The sequence below is a fragment of the Carcharhinus amblyrhynchos genome, chromosome 13, assembly GCF_965287045.1.
Source record: "Carcharhinus amblyrhynchos chromosome 13, sCarAmb.v2.hapA, whole genome shotgun sequence".
Lineage (NCBI taxonomy): Eukaryota > Metazoa > Chordata > Chondrichthyes > Carcharhiniformes > Carcharhinidae > Carcharhinus > Carcharhinus amblyrhynchos.
This window is the reverse complement of record NC_137336.1, coordinates 41956206-41975812: the sequence shown is the minus strand read 5'-3', so window position 1 is coordinate 41975812 and position 19607 is coordinate 41956206. Positions and strand designations below refer to the sequence as shown.

Below are 19607 nucleotides of genomic sequence, written 5' to 3'. Positions count from 1 at the left end.
TGCAAAAATATCAATGATTCTGAATCCAGCTGCAGGAGCCTGTGGGCAGGGCTAAACGAGTCCAAAATCCTGTAGCACCAATCAGTGCCTCCAACTGCGCATGCACAGAAAAGAATGATAGAATGAGGCTCTCCTGCCACATCCTTCCCGAGCCAAATTATGCCCCCCCCCCAACCACCACAGACAATGCCCCACCCCCAAACATTACTGACCCCCTTATCCCCCCACCTCCCCACCAGCCAGACCGATTGTGGCCCCTTCCATCACTTTCTCCCACTGATCTCAGGCAGAGTGATCCCCCTTTCCCTTCCCCACACTGATCTCAGGCAGTGTGGCTATGGACCCCCTCCGCTGCCGTTCACCCCCTCCCCCCATCTCAAGCAGAGAGGTGTCGGACACTAGTGACCTCCTCACCAGCTGGAGCGCCCGACTCAGATTTTTACGGTGTTGGTAAAAGGAGAAGTGCTGATACAGCTGGGCGTGCAGCCAATTAAGTCAATTTCAATGCATACAAATGCATTTAAATGGCCATCACGCCCATTTTGGGAGCGGTCCCTATCACAGCAATTTTTGGCCCTAGGTAAAAGGAGAACCTGCACGGAGGCAGGTGCGGATTGCGCTATTCGCCTCACACCCAACTTTACCAAGAGTGGGCCTGAAAATGGGCGCAATGCAATGGTAAAATCAGGCCCTATGGGGCAATCAATCTAACCCACACATCTTTGGAGTGTGGGAGGAAACCGGAACACCCGGAGGGAACCCACGCAGACACGGGGAAAATATGCAGACTTCTCCCAGACAGTGACCTGAGGCCAGAATTGAACCTGAGTTCCTGGCACTGTGAGGCAGCAGTGTTAACCACTGTGCCACATGGAGAGATAGGAGTCATGTGACATGGGCCTCTGGCTTGTGAAACAAGTATTATTACCAAGTTTGGGGAGGAATTTCCTCTCCCATTTTTAGGACACGGACTAAGTGGTGGGTGTGGGAAATCCTACGGTAATCCCAAAACGCTTTTTACGCCGGTGGGATTTCCCATTATGATTGTCCCCAGCCCCTAACAATGATGTAATCTTTATTTGAATATATTTAAATACTATTATCAGGCCTTTACACCTGATAACCTCCCCCATCCCCCATCCCACCACCCTGTTAATTTGCTCATTCATGTCAATGTGAGGGCAAACCAACGTGAATCACAACAGCCCCCATGACGTGCGCCTGGCGAGCAGAACCCATTGGAGGCGCAAAGATGAATACAGTCCCCAGGGAGAGAAGGTCATGCCTTGGCAGTGCCAGGATGGTATTCTGTGGGAGGGGTGTTGTGTGGTGTTCCATGTGGAGTTTTCTGGGAGGAGGGGTTCTGTAGGAGTGTTCTGGAAAGCACTGGGGGGGGATGGGGTTCCATGTTGGGAGGATGTTTCTATTTTAATTTTTAAAAATAACCCTTGAAAAATTTTTCAAAAAACTAAGATGCAGTCACAGTCCTCCCCTCCCCCATCAGTATGATGTTGTGGGGTTTGGCCCCTAATTGTTTTTTATAAAGATCCTAAAAATACCACAGAGCAAGCTGTTCTTGGAGCCAGCGACTTTCACATCATTTTTCACATCCACTGCAACACTGCAAAAATTCCACCCTCAACTTCTACACAGGGAGGACAGAGTGTCCTGAACATATCTTCATAGGCAGGAACAACACTTCACCTCTGCTATTGTGTGTATGTATAGTTTTTGGATTGATACAAAATGTGGAGCTGCAGCAGTTTTTGCATTCCTGGCATAAACAAGGGAAAGCGATTTAGGAACTTGTAGCTTTTGTGGTGCCTGTCCAGTCATGTTATGATGGGGGTTTGATGGGTTGGTCACAGTACTCTGATGTTGCACGGTGTACAATTTAGTCAGGCAGTCATCCCCATCACACCCACTGGACTGAATGATATTTAGCCCGTTGATAAACAAATGTAATTGTTTTTCCTCCTTCTTCTGTTTAATGATAGTCATGTAAACAAGTGTGAGGTTAGTATCATCATACGCAGTCTTTCTTGGCTGAGCAGGTGGACAGCACGGTGGCACAGTGGTTAGCACTGTTGCCTCACAGTGCCGAGAGCCTGGATTCAATTCCTGGCTTGGGTGGAGTTTGTCAAGTTATATTATGCACATTCTCCCTGTGTCTGCATGGGTTTCCTCCAGGTGCTCCAGTTTCCTCCCACAGTCCAAAGAGATGCAGGTTGGGTGGATTGGCTACGCTAAATTCTCCTTCAGTGTACCGAACAGGTGCTGGAGTGTGGCAACTAGGGGATTTTCACAGTAACTTCATTGCAGTGTGAATGTAAGCCTACTTGTGACTAATAAATAAACTAACTTTTGATCTCAGAGTTGAGGCTGTCACACAATTTGATTTGTGACTGTAAAAGCCAAATCAGTGAGATTTTAAACTTAAACAAATTAGCCTTTAACTTGTTAAAGAACTAATTTGTGGTGCAACGTTTGACTTATTGACTCTAATATTCAACAAAATATAAAGGGAATTAATTAGTACCAGCATGTAGTCTTAACTGTTATTAAGAAAGGGTGTGGGGGAGATTTTCAGCCAGTGTTCGCGGAAAATCCCACGAGTCCACAGGAACGAGAATTTCAGCAGCGAGATCTGTCTCAGATTTTCCCACCTCTTGCTGGTGATGCAACAACGTTCCTGCCCAACCACGGTTAAGTAAATTTAAATATATACTAAATACATTTAAATATACATTGAATACATTTAAATATATTTAAAGGGCTTTCCTGTCATTTGTTTTCCCCAGATAAGGCATTCCCCCCTTTCCGATGTGACGTCGGCAAAGTTTACAACAGCCATTGCAAAATGGGAAGCTTTTGAGGGGAACCCACCAGGGGTGCAAAGCTAAGGGTTACACTTGGGGGGGGGGGGAGGTGTGAGGAAGGAGATGCCTGGGTAGTGCATCCTATACCAACCTATTACTGCCAACCTATTACTGCCAAACTGGCAATGCCAATCTGTGGGATGGGGGGAGGATTGAAAATCTCACCTATGTTGTCCAAATCATTTGTATTACAGGGTGCCAATTTTCAAGAATGCTTATCTTTGTAATGACAGTGAGTGGCAGAAGTTTACACTAGAACTGTGATTGCTGTGGTGTTGTACTGCCAGAGCCAAATATAGTATATCTTCACTTCCTCACATCATTATTTAACTCTTTTTATAGCTATAAACCCATTTCCACAACCTAATAATAACCATGTAGTCATTAGTCAATTTTAAAATGACAGGTTTTAATGTATTTTATTTGTGTGATGCAGTTGTCTTTCCAACTTTTTGTGATTAATTCTTCGAAGATAAGCATTTTTGGTTGACTTGGCATGAAGATTTTCCCAGGGTTTTCTGCTAAACCTGTAAAATACTCTGAACATGGTTTTCTTTGCCCATTTATAACCCATAATACATTTTATATTTCTTTCACAGCACCTAACTTTTTTCAAAATTCTGTAGAATAACAGTTGGAATTAGCAAGACTTTTAGGTACCTTGGGAATAAATAGTAACTGTTGTTGACCAAGCACAAATCTGTCAGTGCTGTCACTAATTAATATGAATTCAATAACATACTGGGCTAGTGTTTTTGTTGTGCCATTAAGTGAGACATTCCTGTCTAATTCGCCAGAAAAATGGAAGCCTGATCTGCACTGGAAGCATTTGCTGAGTTCTGTAAATACTGAAAATAAGCCTTAAAACATTAAAATATATCCTGTGTTGTAACACATTCTTATATCAGTTATGATTGTAATAGCTACCAACAAAAATAAAATTTACAAATTCTCTTTTGGGTATATGTTAGAGTCTTCCATTAAACATTTGTCCAACTCACAGGTTTATAAATAAGGTGCGCAATATTCAGATCTGCAACATCAAAGAAGTAAAATGCCCATCTGAGGTTGAAAGCTGTGTTGCCAACTGCTTCCAGCATAGGCTTCACAGCAGAGCATGTTGAGGAACCTGCTCAACTGATATTGTAATGCAAGGTAATATGACGAGGAAGCTTTCAATCACAACCGTGATTTATTGAATCATAGTTATAATCATATACAGAGAAACTTTGTACAGATACAGGTTTAGTCCCACCGACTCCTGGGCTCACACTGACGGTTCCAGCTGCCGGGACCCATAGCCAAAAATCCAAAGGTTGAGGTTTGCATGTCCATTCCAATAGTCCCTGGGAGCATCATGTGACCCCTCCCCAAACAATTGCCCCTTAAAAGAGCCACACTATCACATTCCTCCCCCCCTTACATGACCTGTACTAACTTGAGGGAGACTCATTGTAACTTCAAGTCAAAAAGGGATTTTTTAATCAATAATATAAATATGTATACACAAGCAATGGTCAGACAGTTCTCAAGACATGGCTATATTCTCTGCTCCCCCCGGCTTCAACTGAGGTTCCTCCCCTGGCCCGGGTACATCTCCTTACTCCCAGTGGGCTCGGCTTCCTGCACTGGCTCTCCACAGGGACCAGCCCAATCATGTGGCCCTCAAGGATCATCTCCTTAAAGGGGCCATGCTACCACATTCCCTTACAATCATACAAAATACAAACTCTTGTATGCAACTGTGTACAGTCAAAGTAGAATCTCCAGAAAGCTTATAAAGTCAATTATTCGGAGGACTTTTGGATTCTTGGGGAGTGTCGCAACTCCGCAACCAGGTTCTTCAAGCTGGAGGTATCAGAATCTATGAAAGGGCTCGGTGGATTGACAGATTCTGACATTGAGCCTGGGTTGATGCCCTTTCCCTCTGCTTGTGCTGACAAACAAGATGCTCCTTGGGAAGCACTAGGTTCTGCCAACGCCGACTCAGTTGTTGCCACACTGGACTCCATTACTGGGTTCAGATGACAGGCGGTATGAGCTGCAGCTTCTCATCTTCTGATGTGATCTACATACTTCTGCACTTCACGGCTCTGCAGGTTGATAATATAAGATACTGGGCCAGTCCTTGCAATTATCTTCCCAAGTATTAGAGCTGTTTATTGCTACACTTTTCAACACAGACCATGTGTCATGTTTTTAGTTGGCTGCTGTATACTAATTATCTCCATCTCCTTTAATAGCTAACACTGCCAAGCACCCAAGGCCCTCAACCAGCCAGGCTACGATCCAGTAAATTAGGTGGCAGCACCAAACATGCATGATGCCTATCTTCATTTGAATGAGTACGGGCAGGTCGCAAATCATGACCGCTACACTAGAAAGCAGTATTTTTAGCCCAGTCTCTTCAATGTAGGAATACAAAGTAATACAAAGTGAAAGATTTAGGTGAAGAATACAAATAATTGAACAGCAAGAAGCACATTGGAATATATACAAGTAATTGTTTGTAATATTGCTGGTATAATACTAACTTATGTTAATGAATGATGTGATGCTGATTACTGCATAACGGTAATTTTCTCCTGAAAGCCATGGCTATGCAGTCTATTAAATACTAAAATGCTGACTCAAAAGTCTCAGATGGCTACCATATCGCACAAAGGAAAACAGTTTCCTTTACTGACACCTGTCCTGCCAACCAAGAAGGTAAGTTACCAAGAGCAAGAGTGATTTATAATTAATGTTCAAACATGCCAAATATTTGAAGTGGAAGTAGGAAAATGAAACAGATGCTTAATAATCAGTCTTTTAAGGCCAATTCCATTGAAGCCTCCTACTTCAAGGGGGTAGAATTTCAGCAGGGGTACTCCGATCTTCCTCTGTTTACTTGTTCTCTGTTTGATTGAACATTCTGCCAATCTCCCACTGAAGTTACAGTGGGGGATTGGGAACTGCACCACAGAAATGATGCCAAAGATGTTTGCAAGTCTGAATATTCACACAAAAAACACTGCTCTTTACGAATTGTAGTGAGTGACTCATGACTATGAAACAAAGACCTTTTGCTGCAGTTACATTTTATGTTCTATATCAATCAGCAATAACCCTGGTAAAATTTGCAGCTCAGTTCATGTTAATGATATCAGAAAAGTCTGGGATGAGATGCATCCATTCAGTTGTTGAACTTTCTTCCTCTTATACATGGACGCTTCTGTTGTGGCACTTCATTAATGAAGGTTGTTTGTTTATACCAGAATCTTATTACAGATGGAGAGTTATTACTTTCACTAATTAAATAAACATTTTGTACCAACAAATTATCATTAGTTTACAGTTTGATTTGTGGGATCTATTAATTCTCACTGTTATTAAGAAGAATGTGGCAATCGTTATACAATTCATCCAATTTAGAAGTGTAAAATATAAAGTGATTTGACATGTAGTTGATAAGCAGTTTCCTTTTGTTTCCTTGTAAAAGTCTAGAAATATTGCACAAACTAATACATTGTGGTTCGAGCACTTTATTTACAGGTAATCGTTCTTCTCAGCATAAAAACATATCCCTGTTCAATTGGCTTGAATCGGGAGTCACTTGGACATTTTTACGCTATAATTCAGGATATTAAACATTTTACTCCATTCTGATTTGACGGTTACAACAAACAACATTGAAGTAACACAAATGTATAAAAAGTCAGTCAATATGAAACACCTAGTCACATACAAGCAATGTACAGCTAGACAGCTATCTAATTGAAAGTTCAAACTTGATGTTTGCAATAACGTTGGTCCTTTTTTTCAAAACACAAAAATCACACATAGAAACAGTTTGAAAACAATGCCATCTCTACAAAGTCAAGGTCTCGTTTCAGTGGGAGGGATTCAGTGAATTGAGCCATGGCAGATAAAATTGTATAACACTAGTATGGCTAACAACGGGTTCTTTTACACAGTATAACAAAATAACAAAAGTTAAGGAATCATTGGATCAATAGAAGACGGTTACAGTAATCATTTTATACGAATCTCTTTTTATATCTTGTTGGTCACATTGTGCTTCATGCCTCTGGTTCATATTCCTGATACTCCCCCTAAGATGTAAAGAAATAAAAATTACCAGTTGTTTCTGAAATTTTATGAACAATTGGTTAGCATTTTTTTCCATACAAGCACAGAATATAATTTAACGCTTTCAGAGTTCTCTCTTTTAAACATACACTGTGTTGATGTGCCTACATTGGTTTAGTTCATGTCTTCCAGTGGGGATGCTATCTCAAAAGTTGACACTGCCACTATTAATTGTGTAGATTAATTAAGCAGCAAACTGACATTTCCCTGAGTCAATACTCCAAGTCAATTGGATGTGGATATGTAATATGCACTGTGAAGCCCTTGATAGAAAAATAATAGAAAAATAAACAGTAACTGACCTGAAAATTTAGAAGTACAATCCAAGTATAGTAAACGGGATTCATGACAAGACAGAATACAGGAATGAGATAGAGAACCTGGTGAACTGGTGTGGCAACAATAATCTCTCCCCCAATGTCAACAAAAGGAAAGAGATTGTCATTGACTCCAAGGAGTGTAAAGGAGAACATGCTCCTGCCTACGTCATTGGGGACAAAGTAGGAAGTGTTAAGAGCTTCAAGTTTTTAGATGTCCAGATCACCAACAACCTGTACTGGTTCCCCCATGCCGACACTATAATTAAGTAAGTCCACCAATGCCTCTACTTCCTCAGAAGACTAAGGAAATTTGGCATGTCAGCTATGACTCTCATCAGCATTTACAGATGCACCATAGAAAGCATTCTTTCTGGTTGTATCACAGCTTGGTATGGCTCCTGCTCTGCCCAAGACTGCAAGGAACTACAAAGGGTTGTAAATGTAGGCCAATCCATTATGCAAATCAGCTTCCCATCCATTGACTCTGTCTACTCTTCCCGTTGCCTTGGCAAGCAGCCAGCATAATTAAGAACTCCACGCACCCTGGACATTCTCTTTTCCATCTTCTTCCTTGGGAAGTTGATACAAAAGTCTGAGGTCACGTACCAAACAACTCAAGAACAGCTTCTTCCCTGCTGCCATCAGACTTTTGAATGGACTTACCTTGCATTAAGTTGATCTTTCTCTAGCTATGACTGCAACACCACATTCTGCACTATCTCATTTCCTTCTCTATGCTTTGTATAGCATGCAAGAAACAATGCTCTTCACTATATGCTAATACATGTGACAATAAAAATCAAATCAAATTAATTTTACTGATGTTGGATATATTTTTCGATCACTAACTTAAAAAATATCTTTCCCAAAATAATTAATTCAATTTTGCAATTATTTAAAAATGACACTGAGTGGCAAAGTGGTTGGGAAAATCTGACTGTGTAGATTTAGGTTTTGCTCTTAAGGCTATTGGGATGAAAGTCTCTATTTGTTGAGTGAGGTCCTTTATTAAATATCTGGGCTGTCAATATCACTTGAAGTCAGCACAAGTTCAAAGCCTAAGATTCTTCACAGTTCTGCACAAATGGTGGTGATGAGCTTGCAGGCTACAGTATAACTGGTGCAAGAAATGGAAGCAAGCTATGAAGCAAGGTTGTCCTCTGGCAAATTTGTATTTAAGGAACATAGTAGGGGTATAGTGGAGCACCCTTCTCTTCACACTAACCCATGCTTTAATTTTACCTTAAAACCAAGTTTTAACTACATCGAATGCCTACAATGTACAAGGTGGTTGCCTGGCCCATCAAGTCTGTACTGACTCTCCAAAAGAGAATCCCAATCCAGCCTTCCCCTCCACCGTGCAGTTCAGTCCCAAGGTCATAGATGCAGTGCTGCAAAATGTTCAATTAACTCATCAGAGTGGTCAGGGTGAGTGAATGCAGGTTCAGATGCCATATCCCACCAACTGAAGTTTTAGCTACTGAACACTACTAATTTCACCATCTTCTTATCTCTCACCACCAACTAATAATATCTCTCAACCATGACTAATACCTCACATTAATAGCTTAACCTCAGCCTCACAGCCACAAGGATCAGGGCAGCAGGAATGTGGGAACACCACTAGCTGCAAGTTTGTCTCCAAGTCGCACACTGTCTGGATTTGAATCTAAATTGCTGTAACTTTCCAGTCATTGGGTCAAAATCCTGGAACTCCCTCCTTAACAAAACTGTGGGTGCACTGGACCACATCGACTGCAACAGTTCGAGAAGACAGCTAACTACCACCTTCTCAAGGGCAATTAGGGATGGACAACAAATACTGGCCCAGCCAACAATGTCTACGTCCCATAAAAGAATTTAAAAAATAGTTTTGCTGCAAACCTTACATCCCATCTCACAGTCTGCACACATTTTCAGCTGTAACTACCACAACTCACAAATGAATTATACCAGGATCACTGACACACTTTCCTCTCTCTTTCAGGACAGGACAGTGTGCAAATGCAGATAGCACCATCTACTGTTTAGGTGATAGGCAGGGCTACATGTAATTCCCCTGATAGAGGAGATGGTGGTCACCATCATTAGAATGTCCATGACTGAGGCCACAACCAGCAGCCGGTCTGAAGCCTTTGAGGATGGCAAAATACTTGCATGTAATCTTCCTTCTCTCACATCCAATCTCACCCCACAATTTCTTCTGATTTACAAGCTGCAGGTTATATATGCTTGCACCCCCTCCTCTCAGCTAAACATACCCTTGTGTCTTCCGATATCCATAAACTGCAGCTTGGCCAAGCAGTGGTGAAGGGGTAAGAAGTGGAAGAGAAAGAAAGGCATATTATGAAAAGACTCTCTCACTCAACTTCACGCTTGCAAGCGCCAGTTCACATACTTGCATCATGCATAGTTTAGAGAGTATTTGACAGGGCAGAGTCACTACAATGAACGCTAGCACAGCTGGTCAGAGGGTGAAGCTACGTGAGAGATCTGCTGCAGAGGATTCTGAAGAAAACTTTGCTGGGGTAGTATAAAGAAAAATGCAGCTGGATTTGCACATAGATGCTTGATGTATTGGCAGGCCTGCCAGTAAGCACGTGGTCACTGGGAGCCCAGCATGAACCATGAACAAAGCTTTGTGTAGACCTCGGAGTCCATTCCTTTTAGTATGGAAGCAGTGTTCAACCCCATTATCATAGTTGTGGACTCAAGCCGGCTTCAATGTCAAATGGTCATTATCTCAGCTTCTATTGCACCACATGCAAAAGCCATATAAGATATGAGTGCTACAGCCAGAACTCAGACTGGAATCATACAAGTTCAGTCCTGAAAGTGCAGCTCATTGCCACACAACCTCAGATTGCCGTCATCACGGCTGCAATACCAATGTTCAAAGGGGCTTGCAATGAATCACAGAAGACTCACAATCTGTCCTCCAACACATTGCTAGGAACCCTGATGTGCTGCTTTGGGAGAATGGCAGTGGCTCTCTCAGGATGACAGCAGTGATCCTGCCATCATTGCCAGTGCGCTTGCTGTTTCCTGTCAGTTGGCCAATCCTTGTTTAAAGGTTAATTATTATTAGTGTCACACGTAGGCTTACGTTACCACTGGAATAAAGTTACTGTAAAACCCTCTAGTCGCCACACTCTGGCACCTGTTCAGGTACATTGAGGGAGAATTTAGCATGGACAATACACCTAACCAGCACGTCTTTCGAACTGTGGGAGGAAGCTGGAGCACCCGGAGGAAATCCATGTAGACATGGGGTGAAGACTCTGCAAAGATAGTGACCCAGGCCGGAAGTGAACGTGGGTTTCTGGCACTGTGAGGCAGCAGTGCTAAATCCTGTGCCACTGTGCCACCCACGATGCCTCCATGCTGTCCACTCTGCCACGATGCCCCCCCCGTTTCTGCCCCTGCTGGCAGCTGAGCTGCTTGTGTTGCCCATGCTGAGCTAATGCAGTCCAAAACCATACCTCGATGAGATTTCCCCGAGGCCATATACTCCCCGGCACTGGCACAGAAAGTCAATAGTTATGTTGCTGCCATAGGGACAGCATCACTTAGAAACATGAGGCACATGGAAACATAGAAGACAGTTATTAGGGAATTTACAGCGGTAATTACTTGATTTTTGTATGGAACATTGAATGGTTTGATTTATAAAGTTAGTTTGGAAAGTTTGTTTAGTGGTGCCTTTTATTTCAGCATTGTGCTCAAGACGACACTGCGATGATCAGTAATGCAGTTAAGGTGAAAGTATGAGGTTGTTAATAATAAGGAATTGATTGAGTAAGCCCTGCCCTATTTCAATCTACCAAAATACATCACCTCGCATTTGTCTAAATTAAACTCCATCTGCCATTCACTTTACTCAGAGTCCAAGACGCTAAGTCCATGCTTGTCAGGACATCATGGGAGTGGGTGGGGGAGGTGGGGGGAAGGCTGGTGGTGGTGGCAGCAATACCTCTGAGCAGCAGGAACCATTTTGGGGCTAGTATTGCAGGCCGGTTAAATCACAATGGGATGATGTCTGGTGCAATTCCTGTTTTGGCACTGATAGCCAATTCAACAGGCCAGCAGTGATCTCACCTTAAGCTAGTGGGAGAGGAGAATCACCCCCTTTATACATGACCGAAGTACCAGAAACAGAATGCCATGAACACGCCTTCACGCATGACAGACCAAATTCTGAAAGAGCTATCAAGACAAAAGACTTTGTTGTATTATAATGATTTGTGCCTGCTTGTATTATAATGAATTATAATGTAAGGTATTTGTCAGAGTAAGGATCAATGTGTGGCTGGACAGTGGCCCTATCCACAGAATGATGTATGCAGTCACATGACCAGAGAACAGTTTACGAAAGTATTCAGTAAGCAGCAAGCCTGCATGGAACAGTCCATACAAGACCATAATTGGAACCATACATAATTAAACGCTTCCAATAAATGTGTTGGCGTGAAGGATTTCCCACTGGCAGTATCAGTGTCCTTCAGATGGGATTCTCCCATCTGATTGATGCTAAATTATTCATATCAGACAACTTTAGGGGAGGCAATGGCCTAGTGGTATTATCGCTAGATTATTAATCCAAAAACTCAGCTAATGTTCTGGGGACCCAGATTTGAATCCCGCCACGGCAGGTGGTGGAATTTGAATTCAATAAAAAAATCTGGAATTAAGACTCTATTGATAACCATGAAACCATTGTTGATTGTGGGGAAAAAAAAACCATCTAGTTCACTAATGTCCTTTAGGGAGGGAAATCTGACATCCTTACCTGGTCTGGCCCACATGTGGCTCCAGAGCCACAGCAATGTGGTTGCCCTCCATGGGCAACCAGGGATGGGCAATAAATGCTGACCAACCAGTGATGCCCATGTCCCAAGAACAAATAAAAAACCCCTGCCTGTTACAGCACTCCATTGTGCAGCGGAGATTTTCCTTTCTCCCTGTCAGAAGCTGCAGGTGAGATCACACCATTTTGACTCTGACAGAAAGGATGCTTCTCATTGCTGAGGGGTAAGTGATGCTTCCTCAACCCTCAGGATCCAACACGTCAGGCCCACGCTTGTGAGGACCTGTACCAAAGCCCGCTCAATGCAGATCCCGCTGGGGAGGTAGATGAATAGTGAGGGCCATTTGACTCAAGCTGCCAGCCTGCTAATTATATTGAAATATTTCAATTTGAGTATGCATCGACGGGAATCCAACTGGGGCTGGCAGCAAGACCTGGGAGGGACACAGCAGGTTTGGCACCTGGCATAAAACCCGCTTTCCCGCTGACTACTGATTCTCCGGCCATCACGATTCATGATCATGTTACCAGCCCAGAACTTACCCCCTCCCCCCACCCCACCTTTATATTTAAATGCACAAGCCTCAAGATCTCATCAAATATCCATCACTACTGCAAACATAAGTATATAATATGAAACTTTGATCGTGGATCAAGTTGGATTCCTGGAATTATTGGTTGGAATTTTACTGCCCTGCCCACCACAGGAATGGGAGTGGACGAGGGGAAGATATTTGGAAGGTCCATTGACCTTGGGTGGGGTTTTAGGATTTTGGGACCAGCAAGGCAGTAAAATCCCACCCATTGTCTCTGAGACAGGACTCCTGTCGTAGCAAGTGGATGTAACGGGACGGATCATTCATAAATATGTAGATCAGTAGGGTGGCACGGTGGCACAGTGGTTAGCACTGCTGCCTTGCAGTGCCAGACACCTTGGTTCAATTCCCGGCTTGGGTCACTATCTGTGTGGAGTTTGCACATTCTCCCCATATCTGTATGGGTTCCCCCCGGGTGTTCCGGTTTCCTCTCACAATCCCAAGTTGTGCACGTTAGGTGTATAGGCCATGCTAAATTACCCCTTAGTGTCAGGGGGACTAGCTAGGGTAAATGATGGGTTATAGGAACAGGGCCTGGATGGGATTGTGGTTGATACAGACTCGATAGGTGAAATGGTTTCCTTCTGCACTGTAGATTCCTGAGTTGAGGATAATGGAGATGCTCCAGCAGTCAGTGTTGCTATCAAGAAATGTTTTTCAACCCGTAACACCAAAGTACCTGATCGACCTGTTATAGACATAACTGATGTCTCAGTGAAGGGAAGTAGAAGTGAACTGACTGTGCCAGAGGGGGTTTCCATTATTGCAGCTTCTGTCAGTGTCGATCCTGTGGAAGCATCTCAGGCTACAGAATTATGTTGCTCCACAAGAAAAAGAAAAACCTCTCAAAGACTTAATTTATAATAGTCCAACGTGTGTATATAATGTTTAGTTGGAATTGAAGACTGAGTAACTTAGCTATTGACAATTAGGAGGTCAGTGGGGTCCCCACCTTGCACACTATGATTGAGTCTTCAATTTCAAGATGCACCTTGGAGAGGGCATTAAATTCTGCCTCCCCCTCCCCTGACTCCATGTCAAATGCCACACCCAGAAAAGAGTTAGTAATATGATAAAAACAACTCCATTCCTGCACTCATCAATCCAAAATTTCCTATCAAAACGTTTTAACAAATGAAAATTCATAAATTGCTGACTGTACAAGTTGAGTTTCTATCCTAATATGTCTGGCATGAATTTTCTGGTCACCGCATTTCAACATTACACTAGGAATTTCCATGTCAGATTTAAAAGGAAGTAAGGGAACAAAAAGCTGTCCTCTGACTGTACAAAGTGTCCAGTTCATTTAAAAAACCTTAAATGATAAGAGAAACAAAAGATTGAATTTCCTTGGACAATCTGCCATAACTTCTTTGGCAGTCTGAGAAAATTCCTGTTTGCCTTCTGATTTTAATGGAACAACCCCAAAGTTTAACAACAGAATAATACATTGTTCGCCCACACAGCATAACAGTGTATCAGTGCAACAGTTTTTGCCACAATTAAGTCCAGGGTGAGATGGCTCATACATAACCTCATCACTGAGTGAACTGTAGATATATTTTCTCTGATAATAATTATTTCCTTTAAACCAATAATCCTCCAGCTCTGCGCTGATTTCTGTAGTACACCAAATGTAAATTTTAATGGCTGACTTTGAAAATAACAACAAAAATAACTTAGCAGTTCAAAGATCAGCAACACAAAATAATACAACAGTGCTGAATTTAACTTTTCAGACGTCCTTGCCACCATAGTTTCTCTTACTCATGTTTGGAACGTATGATATATCAATTTTTATAAATACTCTGTAGCTTAAAATGTCACTTTATGACTGAGTAAATATTTCAGGTGTTACTTGAATTTATTTCTGACATTTCTTAATGCCTTGTGTGGATTAAGAATGAGACATCAAGGCTGACCTAACCTTGCATCAAACACAAAATATTGGGCGAGATTTTATGGCCTTGCTGGTCTCAAAATCATAAAATGCCACCTGAGGTCAATAGACCTTTGTCTGCCCCTCGCCTGCTCCAATTCCCATGGTGGGTGGGACAATAAATTTCTGGCCATTATCTTCACACTTGAACACTTTGGGCTTCATTTTAAGTAAATGGTTGTCCTGCTGCCAGGACCAGGAGTGTGCTCTGGGCTTGTGCGATAGACAGCAAGGCAGACAACAGAATTTTACTGGTAGTGGCTAGTTAAGAGATTGCAGCCAGCACACTAGTCCAAATTATTTTGGCAGCCTGCCTCTTGGAAATGAGCTCCTGATGCCCCCATGCCAAGCTCTGGGACTTCCATGTCTGTTGACTCATTGCAATAACAGCAAACCCAGCCCTGTCGATCCTGCAAAGTCTTTTTCACTAGCATCTGGAGGTTTTGCCAAAACTGGGAGAGCTATCTCACAGAAAATGTCCCAGATACCATCAGCGCCGTGTCCCACTGGCATCACAAACCCCCGCAGAGGTTGACAGCATAGTGGTACACAGTTGGGAGGGAGTTGACCTAGAAGTCCTCAACATTGACTCAGGACCCTATGAAGTCTCATGGCACAAGGTCAAACATAGGCAGGGAAACATCCTGTTAACGACCATGTATTGTCTCCCCTCAGCCAATGAACCAATACTCCTTCATATTGAACAGCACTTGGAGGAAGCATTGACAGTGGCAAGGGTGCAGAATGTACTCTGGGTGGGGGACTTCAATGTCTATCATCAGTAGCTCAATAGTACTACCACAAACTAAGGTGGCTGGGCCTTAAAGGACATAGCTGCTAGACTGGGACTGCAACAAGTGATAAGGGAACCAACAAGAAGGAAAAACATACTTGACCACATCCTCACCAACCTGCCTGCCACAGATGCATCTGTCCGTGACAGCATCATTAGGAGTAACTACCGCACAGTCCTCGTGGTGACAAGTCTTGTCTTCTCATTGAGGATAACTTTCATCGTGTTGTATGATACTACCACTGTGTTAAATGGGATGAATTCAAACATATCTAGCAACTCAGGACTGGGCATCCATGAAGCACTGTGGACCATCCGCAGCAGCAGAATTGTATTCAACCACCATCTGCAACCTCATGGCCCAGCATATCCCCCACTCTACCAATACCACCAAAGGGGTTCAACCCTGATTCAACTAAGAGTGCATTAAAAATGAGGTGTCAACCCAAGAATGCTGCAATACAAGACTACTTGAGTGCCAAACAGCACAAGAAACAAATAATGGACAAAGCTAAGCAATTCCACACCATTGGATCAGATCCAAGCTCTGTAGTCCTGACACACCCGTGAATGATGGTGGACAATTAAACAACTCACCAGAGGAGGAGACTCTACAAATGTCCCCATCCTCGATGATGAAGGAACCCAGACTATCAAAAGAGAAGGCTGAAGCATTTGCAACAACCTTCAGGCAGAAGTGCCAAGCTGATGATCCATCTTGGCCTTCTCCGGAGGTTTCCAGCATCACAGATCTCAGCCTTCAGCTAGTTTGATTCATATGCATGATTGTAGAAAATGGCTGAAGGCACTGGATACTGCAAAGGTTATGGACCCAGACAATATTCTGGCAATAATGCTGAAGACTAGTGCTTCAGAATTTGCCACACTCCCAGCCAAGCTGCCCCAATGCAGTTACAACACTGGCACCTATACAGGAATGTGGAAAATTGCCCAGGCCCTGAAAAAGTGTAAAAAAGGCTATCCCAATGTTACGTGTCTAAGTTATGAGGAACTGAAGAACTTCAGATTTTTCAAATAGAAGGGTGATTTTATAGAGATAATTAAGATAATAAATGATTAGACATAATTATTTCAAACCAAATTGAGGGTATATAGGTTTAAACCAGTAAATGGTGAATTTAGGACTGACATCACAAAATTTTCTTCATATACATTCCAGTGAATAGACTTCACTGAATTGTAGGGCAGAGAAGGGAATGTGAAAACATTGAAACTCTTTGGATATTTATATTGAATCAATCAGCCATGATAATAATGAATGGTGGGGCAAGCTCAAAGGGCCGAATGGCCTCCTCCAACTCCTATCTTCTATGTTTCTATGAATCCTTCATGTTGAATAAAACCGAAGATGCAAAAGTTTAATTAGACCACATTGCAGCCATGACAAACAAGACCATATTAGGAAAGTTGAATTTGAGGTTATATTTAGGGGTGTGAATGAGGAGTTATTATTATTTTACACTGTGAGAAACTTATATTCTGCTAACATGGGCAGTTGAGGAGTTGAAAAAGTGATGGAAAAATATACATCATACATTTCTTTGGTGATGTAGGTGAAGAGGCAGGAGCCAAGGATTGATTCTGGGACCAGTTGAGTTGTGAGCAGAAGTAACAATGTGGGGTAGGAAGAGAAGCCATTACTGGAGGTGTTTTCACTGTGATCAGACACATAAAAGCAGGACTACGTAATTGCAATCCCATTGATTTGGACAATAGCAAAAAGATGTTGGAGACCGATGGTGTTTTAATCATGTCAAAAGCTGCAGAGACAAAGGATAATACACCACCATCACAGAAAGGATCTCACTTTTGACCTTACTCAGAGTTGTTTCACTATTTGAAATTCAAGGGACTGTAGAAAAGTTAAACAATCCCACAAAAGCTCATTAGTTCTGAATTTCATGAATTGGGTGCACGTATCTTATTTAGGAGTTGCCCTTCTATTTACCATTTATATAGATGATCTGGAGGAGGGAACCGAGTGTAGGGTGTCGAAATTTGCTGATGACACCAAAATTGGTGGAAAGGCAAATTGTGCGGAGGGTGGGGAGAGTCTACAGAAGGATCTAGATAGGCTGGGCGAATGGGCCAGGAAATGGCAAATGGAATTTAATGTTGGCAAGTGCGAGGTGGTCCACTTTGGTAGGAATAATGGTAGGAAGGATTATTACTTACGTGGAGAAAAACTGCAGCAGGCGACGGTGCAGAGGGACCTCGGGGTCCTTGTGCATGAGTCACAAAAACCCAGCTTGCAGGTGCAGCAGGTGGTCAGGAAGGCGAATGGGATGCTGGCCTTCATAGCGAGGGGGATTGAATATAAAAGTAGGGAGGTCTTGCTGCGGCTGTATAGGGCACTGGTGAGGCCGCAGCTGGAGTACTGTGTGCAGTTTTGGGTGCCGTACTTACGCAAGGATATTTTGGCCTTGGAGGGAGTGTGGAGGAGGTTTACTAGGCTGATGCCGGAGTTGAGGGGGTTGAGCTATGAGGAGAGGCTGAATAGATTAGGCTTGTACTCGTTAGAGTTTAGAAGAATGAGGGGAGATCTCACTGAGACGTATAAGATGATGATGAATGGGATGGATAGGATAGAGGTGGAGAGACTCTTCCCGCTCAGAAAGGATAGTAGGACTAGGGGGCACAGCCTCAAGATAAAGGGGGAGCGGTTTAGAACGGAGTTGAGGAGGAACTTCTTCACTCAAAGGGTGGTGAATCTCTGGAATTCTCTGCCCGTTGAAGTGGTGGAGGCTGCCTTGCTAAATATTTTTAAGACGCGGGTTGATGGGTTTTTGATGAGAGAGGGGATTAAGGGTTATGGGGAGAGGGCGGGAATGTGGAACTGAGCCACGACAGATCAGCCATGATCTTATTGAATGGCGGGGCAGGCTCGAAGGGCTAGTTGGCCTACTCCTGCTCCTATTTCTTATGTTATATAACAAAGAAGAGCAACAAAGAACAACACAGCACGGGAAACAGGCCCTTCGGCCCAACGAGCCCGCGCCGCCGTCCCACTGTCTCAGTGACCTATTCAGTGACCTAGTCTACGCCTAATGTGCGAGGATCAGGGAGGTCCAATTTAGGGACAATTTAGTACCCAATCAATCAGCCTAAAAGCACATCTTTGGGGATGTGGGAGGAAACTGGAGCACCCGGAGGAAACCCACGCAACCACGGGGAGAACGTGCAAACTCCCACAGACACAGGCCCAAATCCATGTGTCCGCACAGCAACAGAGATAGTCTCTGAGCTGTCATGTTGCCCTCGAGATGGTCCAGTTTAAGCACACTAACGACATGTAGCAATAGGCAACTCCCGAAGCAACGTCCAAGAGCAGCCCACTACAACCTGCCGCATGCATGCCCCTTGCTGGACTTAAATGCCTGTGGAGACAAAAAAATTCATTATTAAACAGGCAAAGACTGTAACATCCCTGAGGCAAAAACGTAATCCCAAGCCTACAATGTTTAGTAAGGCCTACTATATCCCCCTATATGTAGCCCGCTCATGTGGCTGTCTAAGTGACTCTTAAACAACCCTAGCGTGCCTGCTTCCACCACCTTACTCGGTAGTGCATTCCACACCCCCACTACCCTTTGCGTGAAAAACTGCCCTCTAATATTTGTCTTATACCTAGCCCCCCTCACCCTAAGCCCGTGACCCCTCGTTCTATCCATTTCTAATAGCGGAAAAAGCTTACCACCATTTACTCTATCTATCCCCTTCATAATCTTATAAACCTCTATTAGATCCCCCCTCAGCCGACGTCTCTCAAGGGAAAACAGCCCAAGTTCATTCAATCTTTCCTCGTAAGACAGCCCTTCCATACCAGGCAGCATCCTGGTAAATCTCCTCTGCACTCTCTCCAGGATCTCTACATTCTTCCTGTAGTACGGCGACCAGAACTGGACGCAGTACTCCAAGTGAGGCCTAACCAACGTTCTATACAACTGCAACATCAGACTCCTACTCTTATATTCTATACCTCTTCCTATGAAGGCTAACATACCATACGCTTTCCTCATCACATTCTGCACCTGCACCGACACCTTCAGCGACTTGTGCACTTGCACCCCCAGGTCTCTCTGCGTATCTATACTCCGGATAGTTCTACCTTTTATTGTATA

General features: G+C 43.3%; 1 protein-coding gene across 1 annotated transcript in view; it reads right to left on the bottom strand.

The window, feature by feature from the left end:
• Nucleotides 1-4118: 4118 nt before the first annotated feature.
• The window catches only part of sncb (synuclein, beta), an 82805-nt gene continuing 67316 nt past the window's right edge, over nucleotides 4119-19607 (bottom strand). Inside the window, exon 6 of the mRNA XM_080201572.1 lies at nucleotides 4119-6973. Coding sequence (XP_080057698.1) covers nucleotides 6941-6973 — 33 coding nt within the window. The 3' untranslated portion in view covers nucleotides 4119-6940. The remainder of the gene's footprint in view (nucleotides 6974-19607) is intronic.